Source organism: Coregonus lavaretus, assembly GCF_964263955.1.
Source record: "Coregonus lavaretus genome assembly, chromosome: 4".
NCBI classification, from domain to species: Eukaryota; Metazoa; Chordata; class Actinopteri; order Salmoniformes; family Salmonidae; genus Coregonus; species Coregonus lavaretus.
Genome location: NC_139991.1, coordinates 77,486,328 through 77,502,388, shown reverse-complemented (window position 1 = coordinate 77,502,388; position 16,061 = coordinate 77,486,328). Strand labels below are relative to the sequence as shown.

Genomic DNA, 16,061 nt, shown 5'->3' with positions numbered 1-16,061 from the left:
CTTATAGTCCAGTGCGGCTTATATATGTACGCATCATTCAATATCATTCAATTTAGCTGCTGCGGCTTATACTCCGGTGCGCCTTATAGTGCGGAAAATACGGTAACTTGATTCCAGAAGAAAGCCACTTTCAATGTATTTAGGTTGGGGGCTTTTCATCAAGGTGAGTGTTTCTTGGCGTAACGTCGTCCCCAGGCTATTGAACGCACAGCACATATAACCCTGGGAGATCAACCATTCAAAGTTGGCCTTAAATGGAAGTGACCATAGAATTCTATAGGAGTGACCTTACTGAGTAAAGTATTTGTCCTCGTCACTACTTAACACAGTCAAAAAGTCACAATTATTGCTGAACCCTGCCCAATTCCACAAGTTATCTTCATAAAATGTGATTTTAAACCTAACTAATGAAGGCCAAGGTTGATGCGTTGGTCCACCAGACCTTCCGGAAGTGTCTGGGAACGAGATTAGGTGTCACGTGACTAACATGACATCACTTTAGAGCGTATGCCATAGTGGGTTATGCCACATTTATGAACCCTTTATAAAGCATGACATATGGTTATAGATGCTTTGTAACACATTTATGTAGTGCTTATGAAGGCATTATGAAGGCTTTATGAAGCCTTTATAAGCTGAATGTAATTTAAAGCGGGACTTATTTTTCTAGTTTTTTTTTTCTGAGAGAGCATTGTGATCATGGTTGTGATTGTTGTTGTGATTGTTGTTGTGATCATTGTTGTAATCATAGTTGTGATCATTTTGTTTTTGTGAACATGATATGGAACGAATGAAAAACATGTATATTACAAATAGTACACTAGAACTGTTACTCACCAAAACCATTCGTTGCAATCAGGGAAAATGGGTAAAAACAAAATCAATTCTGTGCTATTAACTATACATTGATTCTGTAACAGAGATTGGTCAGCTGAAGGTAGAGGTTAATTTGATTTCTTTAGAAGGAGAGTGAGAAATAAGGGGGTTTTAGAAACAGAAACAGAGTTAGGATGTAATCTACAGATGGAGCTTCTTTCAGGACAGAATAAGATTTAATCATTTTCTTTGTTCGTGGACGGCAACCATGTCCAGTTTAACCAAATCAAATGTGCAATTATTTGGCCTAAATCAATAGTTGGTAAAGAGCTACCCTCTCCATATGTAGGTGACTAGTGAAGTCAGTCACACACAGATTCTCAATATCAAGTCATTTTCAGGAGGTTAATTCTCACAGACCTCAACGAGCAAAAATAGACTTTGCTGAAAATAATCTGTAAACTGTTCACACAAAAACCTGGAAGGGACTTGATGAATAAAACATATCTAAGCGTTTGTTTGCTGGAGCGTACGAACACGACCACAAGCGGTCTCTACCTAATACAATTCCACAGGTTTCAGGTAGCCTAATGCTACATTTAAGTAGCCTAATGCTACATTCAAGTAACATAATGCTACATTCAGGAAGCCTAATTCTACATTAAAGTCACATACTGCTACATGCAGGTAGCCTAATGCTACATGCAGGTAGCCTAATGCTACATTCAGGTAGACTAATGCTACATTCAAGTAGCCTAATGCTACATTCAGGTAGCCTAATGCCACAGGTTAAAAGGTAGCCTAATGCTACATTCAGGTAGCCTACTGCTACATTCAGGTAGCCTAATGCCACAGGTTAAAGGTAGCCTAATGCTACATTCAGGTAGCCTACTGCTACATTCAGGTAGCCTAATGCTACAGGTTAAAGGTAGCCTAATGCTACAGGTTAAAGGTACCTAATGCTACAGGTTAAAGGTAGCCTAATGCTACATTCAGGTAGCCTACTGCTACATTCAGGTAGCCTAATGCCACAGGTTAAAGGTAGCCTAATGCTACATTCAGGTAGCCTAATGCTACAGGTTAAAGGTAGCCTAATGCTACATTCAGGTAGCCTAATGCTACAGGTTAAAGGTAGCCTAATGCTACATTCAGGTAGCCTAATGCCACAGGTTAAAGGTAGCCTAATGCTACATTCAGGTAGCCTAATGCCACAGGTTAAAGGTAGCCTAATGCTACATTCTACAGCTTAAAGTCACACATGGTCACCTTGACATGTTCTTCAGATTGGTAAGATGAGCACTGTTGACGACCACAAAGAAACAATAAAAGCAACTGGTTAAAATAAAGACATTCTGTGGGTGTCATGGTGAAGCTTGCTATTTAAAGGACGCTAAAAGAGGTTCCATTCCATTAGGCACTAAATAACGCAAATCCTACACTATAGCTGAGTAAACATCTCTCCAGACAGTCCAGAGAATACTACGGGAACTATGAATTCTCTCTTTAATGGGGCAATCCGCAGTTGAAACAATATCAAAGCCTCCTCCCTGCCCCTGTTTCAAGTAAAAAGCTGAGGGATGGGGCTGGAGAAATGTAACGACTCAAATGTATAGACAGGACTATGGATATAAGGACTGACCATCCATGGAATCAAAATGATAGTTTTAACCATATTTTGAGGCTATGTAGTACTTTGTTTACAAACATTTCAGTAAAACAAGCTTCTATTTTGGGTTCTGATGAACTAAGCTTATTAGTCAAAACATGGATGTAGCCAACTGGATGTAGCCAGCTGGATGTAGCCAACTGGATGTAGCCAGCTGGATGTAGCCAACTGGATGTAGCCAACTGGATGTAGCCAACTGGATATAGCCAACTGGATGTAGCCAACTGGATGTAGCCAACTGGATGTAGCCAACTGGATGTAGCCAACTGGATGTAGCCAGCTGGATGTAGCCAACTGGATGTAGCCAACTGGATGTAGCCAACTGGATATAGCCAACTGGATGTAGCCAGCTGGATGTAGCCAACTGGATGTAGCCAACTGGATGTAGCCAACTGGATGTAGCCAACTGGATGTAGCCAGCTGGATGTAGCCAACTGGATGTAGCCAACTGGATGTAGCCAACTGGATATAGCCAACTGGATATAGCCAACTGGATGTAGCCAACTGGATGTAGCCAACTGGATGTAGCCAACTGGATGTAGCCAACTGGATGTAGCCAACTGGATGTAGCCAACTGGATGTAGCCAACTGGATGTACCAGCTGGATGTAGCCAACTGGATGTAGCCAACTGGATGTACCCAACTGGATGTAGCCAACTGGATGTACCAGCTGGATGTAGCCAACTGGATGTAGCCAACTGGATGTAGCCAACTGGATGTAGCCAACTGGATGTACCAGCTGGATGTAGCCAACTGGATGTACCAGCTGGATGTAGCCAACTGGATGTAGCCAACTGGATGTAGCCAACTGGATGTAGCCAACTGGATGTAGCCAGCTGGATGTAGCCAACTGGATGTACCAGCTGGATGTAGCCAACTGGATGTAGCCAACTGGATGTAGCCAACTGGATGTAGCCAACTGGATGTAGCCAACTGGATGTAGCCAGCTGGAAGTGCCCCTTTACGACGGAGCCTAGAATTGTTTTTCCAATATCCTTTTCTAAGAGTATCAACACTGCAGCTTGAAGAAATGAGGCCTCAACTTGGCAGACAGTGTCTGGAGTAACAATGCTGCAAGTGAAATGGCCTTTTGTCCTTTTGACCAATCAGATAAGCTCTTTTGCCAATAATTGGGTGGTCTGTGGAAACACAGCCCATGAACTAAAGAAAGAAGAATGCGAGAGAAAAAGCGGTTGAACGGTAGCCTGGTACCCAGACCTGTGTATGTCCTGTCACGCCAAAAGTGACAATGACCACAGAAGTTGGAAAGAGAGCACACAGATCTAGGACCAGGCTATTTCAATGAGAGTTCCAGGTAAAATGAGGATTAGGCCCAATCCCAAATGGATCCCTAGACCCTAAAACCTATGTGGAGAGCTAAGAGGATTTCACAGGTGCAGTCAATATGGTAATATCTACACCTCGCCCTCTGATAGGCTCGGTCGAAGTGTCTACACATTGCTTCTACCAATCAAATCCTCTCAGATCTCCACAAGTGCATAGGGCCTAGGGGTCCATTTGGGACGTGTATTTGTTTCAGTTCAGTTCTCACCTGCCCTTGTTCTCCTTGCCTTTGAGCTTGTTCTCCAGCCCCTTGCCCCCCTGGGGGTCCCACTCCACACTCCCGTCCTCTACCTTCAGGTTCAGGTGGGCCGAAGACGAGTCAAAGCCAAAGTTGAACGCTGGGGAGGGAATCAATCAATCAATCAATCAAACAAACAAACAAACACGAGATATAGCAGGCATTTTCTTACGTTTTTGTTGCCGGGGAAAACACTTAAGTCAAATAACTTTTATATCAATATTGTAATGACTACGTAATTAAAGATCCAAGACAACATAGTGCAATAGTTTTACCTCTGGTTTCCAGGGTAACTAACCGTCTTACCTCTGGTTTCCAGGGTAACTAACCGTCTTACCTCTGGTTTCCAGGGTAACTAACCGTCTTACCTCTGGTTTCCAGGGTAACTGGATCCGAGTATTCTCCAGCTGCTGCCTTGTTGCATGCTCGTACCCGGAAGTTCATGAACTTGGAGTCAAACTTTAAACCTGGAGGATGAACATTCCATTATCTGCATTGGTTCATAACGTTCTGTAGGTGAACAAGCTTTCACACTTTGATAAAGTTACAAACGTTTAGGTGAAGCAAAGCTATATGGATTGTTCACGTTTTAAACACAGGAAGCTACATGAAGACAGTCCAGTCTTAGCCTGGTTCACGTTTTAAAACACAGGAAGCTACATGAAGACAGTGCAGTCTTAGCCTGGTACCAGAGCTGTTTGTGCCGTCTTGCCAAGTGGCATGACAATGGCCATAGGAGTTGGCAAGACGGCACAAACAGATCTGGGACCAGGCTACAGTAGGTCTACTCTAGTTTCGTACCTGACAGTGAGTATTCTGTGGTCTTGATGTTATCCACCACCTCCCAGCAGTGTTCGTCTTTGATGCGTGGCAGTCCTTCGTGGTCGGTCTTTCTGTACTCCAGTATGTAGTGGTCTATCTTGCTGTCCTCCACTGGCATCTTCCAGGCTACGGACACCGTGTTGTCTGACACCAGACAATCCCCTACCTCCATCTCTGGGGCCCAGGGGACTGGAATAACATAGAGAGGAAGGCATCTTTAAAAGCTGAACAAGATCTTTCCATAGGACAATATTGGTAAATAATTTATAGTCTAAGACTTTTTGGATATTGTTCAAACCTCATAAATGTGTCCATATCACAATCAATAGGTTCCTAGCATTCATGGGGATGTTTTTTTACAATTAAATGAGAGAGAGAGGAGTGTGACAGACGTCCTATTAACAAGCCAGTGGACACACCACTGGGGATCAGGTGGTTTGCTTATTATAGTAGTTAGAGAGCTTCCATTGACTAAGATATCCTAGAGGTCAGGGTCCCACCACTGGTACTAACAGCAGCCTTTAGGTTCTAGAGGTCAGGGGCCCACCACTGGTACTAACAGCAGCCTTTAGGTTCTAGAGGTCAGGGTCCCACCACTGGTACTAACAGCAGCCTTTAGGTTCTAGAGGTCAGGGTCCCACCACTGGTACTAACAGCAGACTTTAGGTTCTAGAGGTCAGGGTCCCACCACTGGTACTAACAGCAGCCTTTAGGTTCTAGAGGTCAGGGTCCCACCACTGGTACTAACAGCAGCCTTTAGGTTCTAGAGGTCAGGGTCCCACCACTGGTACTAACAGCAGCCTTTAGGTTCTAGAGGTCAGGGTCCCACCACTGGTACTAACAGCAGCCTTTAGGTTCTAGAGGTCAGGGTCCCACCACTGGTACTAACAGCAGCCTTTAGGTTCTAGAGGTCAGGGTCCCACCACTGGTACTAACAGCAGCCTTTAGGTTCTAGAGGTCAGGGGCCCACCACTGGTACTAACAGCAGCCTTTAGGTTCTAGAGGTCAGGGTCCCACCACTGGTACTAACAGCAGCCTTTAGGTTCTAGAGGTCAGGGTCCCACCACTGGTACTAACAGCAGCCTTTAGGTTCTAGAGGTCAGGGTCCCACCACTGGTACTAACAGCAGCCTTTTGGTTCTAGAGGTCAGGGTCCCACCACTGGTACTAACAGCAGCCTTTAGGTTCTAGAGGTCAGGGTCCCACCACTGGTACTAACAGCAGCCTTTAGGTTCTAGAGGTCAGGGTCCCACCACTGGTACTAACAGCAGCCTTTAGGTTCTAGAGGTCAGGGTCCCACCACTGGTACTAACAGCAGCCTTTAGGTTCTAGAGGTCAGGGTCCCACCACTGGTACTAACAGCAGCCTTTAGGTTCTAGAGGTCAGGGTCCCACCACTGGTACTAACAGCAGCCTTTAGGTTCTAGAGGTCAGGGTCCCACCACTGGTACTAACAGCAGCCTTTAGGTTCTAGAGATCAGGGTCCCACCACTGGTACTAACAGCAGCCTTTAGGTTCTAGAGATCAGGGTCCCACCACTGGTACTAACAGCAACCTTTAGGTTCTAGAGGTCAGGGGCCCACCACTGGTACTAACAGCAGCCTTTAGGTTCTAGAGGTCAGGGTCCCACCACTGGTACTAACAGCAGCCTTTAGGTTCTAGAGGTCAGGGTCCCACCACTGGTACTAACAGCAGCCTTTAGGTTCTAGAGGTCAGGGTCCCACCACTGGTACTAACAGCAGCCTTTAGGTTCTAGAGGTCAGGGTCCCACCACTGGTACTAACAGCAGCCTTTAGGTTCTAGAGGTCAGGGTCCCACCACTGGTACTAACAGCAGCCTTTAGGTTCTAGAGGTCAGGGTCCCACCACTGGTACTAACAGCAGCCTTTAGGTTCTAGAGGTCAGGGTCCCACCACTGGTACTAACAGCAGCCTTTAGGTTCTAGAGGTCAGGGGCCCACCACTGGTACTAACAGCAGCCTTTAGGTTCTAGAGGTCAGGGGCCCACCACTGGTACTAACAGCAGCCTTTAGGTTCTAGAGGTCAGGGTCCCACCACTGGTACTAACAGCAGCCTTTAGGTTCTAGAGGTCAGGGGCCCACCACTGGTACTAACAGCAGCCTTTAGGTTCTAGAGGTCAGGGTCCCACCACTGGTACTAACAGCAGCCTTTAGGTTCTAGAGGTCAGGGTCCCACCACTGGTACTAACAGCAGCCTTTAGGTTCTAGAGGTCAGGGTCCCACCACTGGTACTAACAGCAGCCTTTAGGTTCTAGAGGTCAGGGTCCCACCACTGGTACTAACAGCAGCCTTTAGGTTCTAGAGGTCAGGGTCCCACCACTGGTACTAACAGCAGCCTTTAGGTTCTAGAGGTCAGGGTCCCACCACTGGTACTAACAGCAGCCTTTAGGTTCTAGAGGTCAGGGTCCCACCACTGGTACTAACAGCAGCCTTTAGGTTCTAGAGGTCAGGGTCCCACCACTGGTACTAACAGCAGCCTTTAGGTTCTAGAGATCAGGGTCCCACCACTGGTACTAACAGCAGCCTTTAGGTTCTAGAGGTCAGGGTCCCACCACTGGTACTAACAGCAGCCTTTAGGTTCTAGAGGTCAGGGTCCCACCACTGGTACTAACAGCAGCCTTTAGGTTCTAGGGGTCAGGGGCCCACCACTGGTACTACCAGCAGCCTTTAGGTTCTAGGGGTCAGGGGCCCACCACTGGTACTAACAGCAGCCTTTAGGTTCTAGAGGTCAGGGTCCCACCACTGGTACTAACAGCAGCCTTTAGGTTCTAGAGGTCAGGGGCCCACCACTGGTACTAACAGCAGCCTTTAGGTTCTAGAGGTCAGGGTCCCACCACTGGTACTAACAGCAGCCTTTAGGTTCTAGGGGTCAGGGGCCCACCACTGGTACTAACAGCAGCCTTTAGGTTCTAGGGGTCAGGGGCCCACCACTGGTACTAACAGCAGCCTTTAGGTTCTAGAGGTCAGGGTCCCACCACTGGTACTAACAGCAGCCTTTAGGTTCTAGAGGTCAGGGGCCCACCACTGGTACTAACAGCAGCCTTTAGGTTCTAGAGGTCAGGGGCCCACCACTGGTACTAACAGCAGCCTTTAGGTTCTAGAGGTCAGGGGCCCACCACTGGTACTAACAGCAGCCTTTAGGTTCTAGAGGTCAGGGTCCCACCACTGGTACTAACAGCAGCCTTTAGGTTCTAGAGGTCAGGGTCCCACCACTGGTACTAACAGCAGCCTTTAGGTTCTAGAGGTCAGGGTCCCACCACTGGTACTAACAGCAGCCTTTAGGTTCTAGAGGTCAGGGTCCCACCACTGGTACTAACAGCAGCCTTTAGGTTCTAGAGGTCAGGGTCCCACCACTGGTACTAACAGCAGCCTTTAGGTTCTAGAGGTCAGGGTTCCACCACTGGTACTAACAGCAGCCTTTAGGTTCTAGAGGTCAGGGTCCCACCACTGGTACTAACAGCAGCCTTTAGGTTCTAGAGGTCAGGGTCCCACCACTGGTACTAACAGCAGACTTTAGGTTCTAGAGGTCAGGGTCACACCACTGGTACTAACAGCAGCCTTTAGGTTCTAGAGGTCAGGGTCCCACCACTGGTACTAACAGCAGCCTTTAGGTTCTAGAGGTCAGGGGCCCACCACTGGTACTAACAGCAGCCTTTAGGTTCTAGAGGTCAGGGTCCCACCACTGGTACTAACAGCAGCCTTTAGGTTCTAGAGGTCAGGGGCCCACCACTGGTACTAACAACAGCCTTTAGGTTCTAGAGGTCAGGGTCACACCACTGGTACTAACAGCAGCCTTTAGGTTCTAGAGGTCAGGGTCCCACCACTGGTACTAACAGCAGCCTTTAGGTTCTAGAGGTCAGGGTCCCACCACTGGTACTAACAGCAGCCTTTAGGTTCTAGAGGTCAGGGGCCCACCACTGGTACTAACAGCAGCCTTTAGGATCTCACAGCCTCTGTCATCCCGTATATGGGTTGAAAATGGCAGATTTTGTCATTGATAAGTGATAAGTATTTTCAGATTTCGTTATTGACAAATGCTGTGAAAAGTACAGTAAATATAAAATGCACATAAAATCAACAATGTAAGTGCTCTCTTTCAACCCTTTCTACTCTGGTCATGCATATACTTTTCATACTTCCTCTGTTAGAAACACTTCCATGTGGCTATATCCATACAGGCCAGTGTAAAAGGTTAACAGGCTGCAGATTGAAACTCAATGGAAACGTTCAACCAGATAATGCCTTTTAGCAGTTGGAGTGGGGCGTTTACTATTTTCATTGTGATTTAACACCACATTTTCCAGAACTTCCTGTTGTCATCCATCTTAAAGAGTTTCTGCCTTCTTTCTTCTTTAAAAAAAGGTAGACATCTTCCTCAATCATTTGGAGAAATGCTAACCTTCTGCGGAGGAGTTGTTACCAAGGCAATGGATCCCCAGCAACTCACTAGTGTTAGACTGTTGAAACCCCAAGAGGCTCTTTGTCTGTCAAATAAAGCCTCCAAGGAAGTCTCAGATATTTTCAGCTGTGGGCCCCCATTACACATCACAAGCACTAGAGGTTAGCAGCCAGCAGTCCTTAACAGAAGGAGAGCATTGGGGCGGCAGGTAGCCCAGCGGTTAGAGAGGAGAGCCAGCAACCGGAGTGTTGCCAGTTCAAATCCCGGGGAAAACATCTGACGGGGGAAAAAAATCCGGCGGGAAGTGAACTGGCAACCCTAGATGCCATTGCCTGCCATTGTGCCCTTGAGCAAGGCACTTAACCCCCCACAACAACTGCTCCACGGGCGCCCAGTGGCAGCCCCCTGCTCCAACCGGAGGGGTTTGGATTAAGCAGAAGTACAATTTCGGTTGGACATTGTGTACAATTGACGAATAAAGTGATCTTAAATCAGCCTTATCAAAAAGACCAAAGTCTGTCCTACTAGAAATGCAACAGGGTATTCATAAAGTATCTCAGAGTACGAGTGCTGATCCAGGAACAGTGTTGCCTTTTAGATGAAAATGAACAGACAGAGGAGACCTGATTCTAGACTAGCACTGCTACTCTGAGACACTTCCTAAATACTGGACCTGATCTTCTTCTTCTAGGCTCCTACGTCAAGCTGTAACCCAACGGCAACATGCATAAAGATGGCAGAATTCAGATATGACGTCATTGTTTTAGCAGTATCCATTGCATTGGCGAAATTGCCAAGGGGGATGGGGGGACATGTCCCCCACCAATACAGGTTGATTCATCCCCCCCATTAATTTCTTTAAAATGGGGTGTGCCTTTGGTGGTTCATCTATGTGTTTTTCTGGTCATGCATGCCGCGACTGATGTAGCTAGTTGGTTAGCTAATCTAACCACTTGTAGCTAGTTGGTTAGCTAATCTAGCCACTTGTAGCTAGTTGGTTAGCTAATCTAACCACTTGTAGCTAGTTGGTTAGCTAATATAACCACTTGTAGCTAGTTGGTTAGCTAATCTAACCACTTGTAGCTAGTTGGTTAGCTAATCTAACCACTTGTAGCTAGTTGGTTATCTAATCTAACCAATTGTGGCTAGTTGGTTAGCTAATCTAACCACTTGTAGCTAGTTGGTTAGCTAATCTAGCCACTTGTAGCTAGTTGGTTAGCTAATCTAACCACTTGTAGCTAGTTGGTTAGCTAATCTAACCACTTGTAGCTAGTTGGTTAGCTAATCTAACCACTTGTAGCTAGTTGGTTATCTAATCTAACCAATTGTGGCTAGTTGGTTAGCTAATCTAACCACTTGTAGCTAGTTGGTTAGCTAATCTAACCACTTGTAGCTAGTTGGTTAGCTAATCTAACCAATTGTGGCTAGTTGGTTAGCTAATCTAACCACTTGTAGCTAGTTGGTTAGCTAATCTAGCCACTTGTAGCTAGTTGGTTAGCTAATCTAACCACTTGTAGCTAGTTGGTTAGCTAATCTAACCACTTGTAGCTAGTTGGTTAGCTAATCTAACCACTTGTAGCTAGTTGGTTATCTAATCTAACCAATTGTGGCTAGTTGGTTAGCTAATCTAACCACGTGTAGCTAGTTGGTTAGCTAATCTAACCACGTGTAGCTAGCCAGTAACTCCTCCAGTATGTGTTAACTGTTTCAGACTGCTGGCTCGCCTCTCTAACCGCTAAGCTACCTGGAGGCTGCTGAGGGGAAGACGACTCACAGTAATGGCCGAAATGGAGTGAATGGAATGGTATCAAACATCTAGTTTTCATGTGCCTGATACCATTCCATTTACTCCGTTCCAGCCATTACTATGAGCCGTCCTCCCCTCAGCAGCCTCCACTGGTGTTGACGTAGTTTCACAGGATGTGTTTTTGGACGGAAGCTGTAGAGATCTGGAAGAAATGGCACTTCTATAGCCGAATATCTTGACCAAAGTCGACCTGTAAAGTAACTGTCCAGTTTTTCTAGATCTTTATGAAATATGACCTATAATTAATTACAATATGAGTTAAATAGTTAAGTAGGTTAAAAAGCAGCTTTTCTGTTTTGGAATGGTGAGGGCCAGAGTATGTGAGTGGAGCGGCTGCTCTCCAGACACCATCGCATGAGCCTGAAGCCACAAACTCTAGCCAAACTCCTGTTTCTAAAAGGCCTCATATGGCATTTTTCGTTTTATTTTAATTCAACCAAATGTTGTTTAAAGGCTGAATTACTTAATGTTCAGGCTTGTGTCGCACTCGCAAATGCTTCACAATGTACTTATTTGTAGGCTATAGCCTTGAAATAACTGAAGTAATAGGCTAATAATAATAACAATAATAATAATAATAATAATAATAATAATAGTAATAATAATAATAATAATAATAATATAGCCTAAATAATTCATTTTCGTTCCTTCTTAGGCTCCCTGTCTGGCTCCTGACCTATTTAGAGTGTTTATATGCTGTTTAATACGACATGGAGACTATTTGAAATTATGAGCGCTTCTTACGGTTTCATGTTGTTCAATAAAATACTTTTCATTCAAATCATATGGTTTGATTTCAATACTTCAAAACTAAATGGTAGGTCCAGGTAGACACAAAAATAGATGGGTGTTGGTTAAATTGTGATTTTAATGAATGGAGCGAATTTGGAGCGGCAGTTAGTGTTTCTGTGAGCGAGGAGCGGTTTTTAGCGGAGCGGTTGGAAAGGATGTGGAGTGACAGAGGGGTGACACCGCTCCGTGAGCGATGAGCGGGATTTCCGACCGCTCTGGTGTGAGCGGGCGTACCCCGACAACAGAATGGTGTGGACGTATAACGGTCATTAAAAATATTCATGCAAGCAGACTGCTGATTGGCCAGCTCATCCTCCTCAGGAGGATGACATCATCCTCTATGAGGAAATAGCACACTTTTTTTAAACAGTCTGTTTGAGGTGGAGTTTTTGTTGTGTTTTTTCTCTCCAATTTATGCTTTGGGCATAAATACGAGTATAGGATGAGATAACATTATTTCGAGTTAACAGAATATGAACTTTTAAAAAGTGAGATTTTTACTGGACAGTTACTTTAAAGGGACATTTTACCATTGCTCTATACATTAATATGTTATTAAAATGTGTATTAAACATTTTGAATTTCAAATACGAGTGTTTCTGCATCTCAATGGTAGAAAACGGGCCTACATTTCCTGGTTGTAAGTAAACCACAATATCCAGAATTCATAGTGATTTCAGGGTGATTTCAGGGTGTGGAGGACTGCTCCATGGAGGTGTGAGAAATATAAACATTTCTGAGTTTGTAGCAAGCACTTTCAGACAGAGGATTTCGAAACGGAACTGAAGTCTCAACTGATGGGGTTGCCATGTCGTCGAACGTTGAAAAGTGATGCAATTCTATCAATTTTCCACTTCACTTCAAAGAGGGAGCGATCAGCCAACATCAGCGCAGCAGAAAATAAGTCAAGCTGAGGTAACGTAGCTAACGTTACCTAGCTAGCTAGCAAACTACATTTGTTTATCTAAACCAAGCTACGGACAATGAACACAATTGCATTTTATCGATGGCAATTTGAATGCACAGAGATACCGTGACGAGATCCTGAGGCCCATTCATCCACTGCCATCACCTCATGTTCCAGCATGATAATGCACGGCCCCATGTCGCAAGGATCTGTACACAATTCCTGGAAGCTGAAAATGTCCTTCCATGGCCTGCATACTCACCAGACATGTCACCCATTGAGCATGTTTGGGATGCTCTGAATCAACGTGCACGACAGCGTGTTCCAGTTCCCGCCAATAACCAGCAACTTCGCACAGCCATTGAAGAGGAGTGGGACAACATTCCACAGGCCACAATCAACATCCTGATCAACTCTATGCAAAGGAAATATTTCACGCTGCATGAGGCAAATGGTGGTCACATCAGATACTGACTGGTTTTCTGATCCACGCCCCTACCTTTCTTTTAAGGTATCTGTGACCAACAGATGCATATCTGTATTCCCAGTCATGTGAAATCCATAGATTAGGACCTAATGAATTTATTTCAATTGACTGATTTCCTTATATGAACTGTAACTCAGTAACATTTTTGAAATTGTTGCATGTTGCGTTTCTATTTGTGTTCAGTATAGTTTAGTATCCTGTTGTTCTTTTACTCGTTTGCCAGTACATCTTACATTTTAAATTTTTAGTCATTTAGCAGACGCTCTTATCCAGAGCGACTTACAGTCAGTGAGTGCATACATTTATTTATCGAACCCACAACCCTGGCGTTGCAAGCGCCATGCTCTACCAACTGAGCTACACGGGGCCAGTAACGTGTATTTATTGAGCGCAAGGCTAATTATGTGTAGAGGAAATGTTTGGTAGAGTTGCATTGTGACGCATTTCAGTTTCATATTTAAATGCAGTAATTTACCATTTTGCAATCCTCCCAGTGGATGCCATTTTCAGGTGCACATGAACACTACTGACGAGAAAGAACCATCTCTGTAGCACTCCACCAATCAGGCCTTTATGGTAGAGTGGCCAGACGGAAGCCACTCCTCAGTAAAAGGCACATGACAGCCCGCTTGGAGTTTGCCAAAAGGCACCTAAAGACTCTCAGACCATGAGAAACAAGATTCTCTGGTCTGATGAAACCAAGATTGAACTCTTTGGCCTGAATGCTAAGCGTCACGTCTGGAGGAAACCTGGCACCATCCCTATGGTGAAGCATGGTGGTGGCAGCATCATGCTGTGGGGATGTTTTTCAGCGGCAGGGACTGGGAGGCTAATCAGGATCGAGGGAAAGATGAACGGAGCAAAGTACAGAGAGATCCTTGATGAAAACCTGCTCCAGAGCGCTCAGGACCTCAGACTGGGGCGAAGGTTCACCTTCCAACAGGACAACGAGCCTAAGCAAACAGCCAAGACTACGCAGGAGTGGCTTCGGGACAAGTCTCTGAATGTCCTTGAGTGGCCCAGCCAGAGCCCGGACTTAAACCCGATCGAACATCTCTGGAGAGACCTGAAAATAGCTGTGCAGCGATGCTCCCCATCCAACCTGAGAGAGCTTGAGAGGATCTGCAGAGAAGAATGGGAGAAACTCCCCAAATACAGGTGTGCCAAGCTTGTAGCGTCATACCCAAGAAGACTCAAGGCTGTAATCGCTGCCAAAGGTTCTTCAACAAAGTACTGAGTAAAGGGTCTGAATACTTATGTAAATGTTTTTTTTCTCTAAATGCCTAAAAACCTGTTTTTGCTTTGTTATTATGGGGTATTGTGTGTAGATTGATGAGGAAAAAAAACAATTTAATCAATTTTAGAATAAGGCTGTAACGTAACAAAATGTGGAAAAAGTCAAGGGGTCTGAATACTTTCCGAATGCACTATACCCCTCCCTATACCCCTCCCTATACCCCTCCATATCCCCCTCCATATACCCCTCCCTACAGCCCTCCATATACCCCTCCCTATACCCCTCCATATACCCCTCCTATAGCCCTCCAGCCCTCCCTATACCCCTCCATATACCCCTCCCTATACCCCTCCCTATCGCCCTCCCTATACCCCTCCCTATACCCCTCCCTATACCCCTCCCTACACCCCTCCCTATAACCCTCCCTATACCCCTCCCTATACCCCTCCATATACCCCTCCCTATAGCCCTCCATATACCCCTCCATATACCCCTCCCTATAGCCCTCCCTATACCCCTCCCTATACCCCTCCCTATACCCCTCATTATACCCCTCCCTATACCCCTCCCTATACCCCTCCATATACCCCTCCCTATACCCCTCCATATACCCCTCCCTATACCCCTCCCTATAGCCCTCCCTATAGCCCTCCCTATACCCCTCCCTATACCCCTCCCTATAGCCCTCCCTATACCCCTCCCTATAGCCCTCCCTATAGCCCTCCCTATAGCCCTCCATATACCCCTCCCTATACCCCTCCATATACCCCTCCCTATACCCCTCCCTATACCCCTCCATAGACCCCTCCCTATACCCCTCCATATACCACTCCCTATACCCCTCCCTATACCCCTCCCTATACCCCTCCCTATACCCCTCCATATACCCCTCCCTATACCCCTCCCTATAGCCCTCCCTATAGCCCTCCCTATACCCCTCCCTATAGCCCTCCCTATACCCCTCCATATACCCCTCCATATACCCCTCCCTATAGCCCTCCCTATACCCCTCCCTATACCCCTCCCTATACCCCTCCATATACCCCTCCCTACAGCCCTCCCTATACCCCTCCATATACCCCTCCCTATAGCCCTCCCTATACCCCTCCATATACCCCTCCCTATACCCCTCCCTATACCCCTCCCTATACCCCTCCCTATACCCCTCCCTATAGCCCTCCCTATACCCCTCCCTATACCCCTCCCTATACCCCTCCCTATAGCCCTCCCTATACCCCTCCCTATACCCCTCCCTACACCCCTCCATATACCCCTCCCTATACCCCTCCCTATACCCCTCCATATACCCCTCCCTATACCCCTCCCTATAGCCCTCCCTATACCCCTCCATATACCCCTCCATATACCCCTCCCTATACCCCTCCCTATACCCCTCCATATACCCCTCCCTATAGCCCTCCCTATACCCCTCCCTATAGCCCTCCCTATACCCCTCCCTATACCCCTCCCTATAGCCCTCCCTATACCCCTCCCTACACCCCTCCATATACCCCTCCCTATACCCCTCCA

The 16,061-nt window shown here is 46.2% G+C and overlaps 1 protein-coding gene across 1 annotated transcript in view; it reads right to left on the bottom strand.

Moving 5' to 3' along the window:
- Positions 1–16,061, bottom strand: part of LOC311127140 (FSD1-like protein) — a 49,606-nt gene that overhangs the window by 10,953 nt on the left and 22,592 nt on the right. Inside the window, exons 6-8 of the mRNA XM_084158905.1 lie at positions 4,866–5,075; positions 4,433–4,531; positions 4,035–4,164 (exon numbers count right to left, since the gene is read on the bottom strand). Of these exons, the coding sequence (XP_084015031.1) occupies positions 4,035–4,164; positions 4,433–4,531; positions 4,866–5,075 (439 nt within the window). The remainder of the gene's footprint in view (positions 1–4,034; positions 4,165–4,432; positions 4,532–4,865; positions 5,076–16,061) is intronic.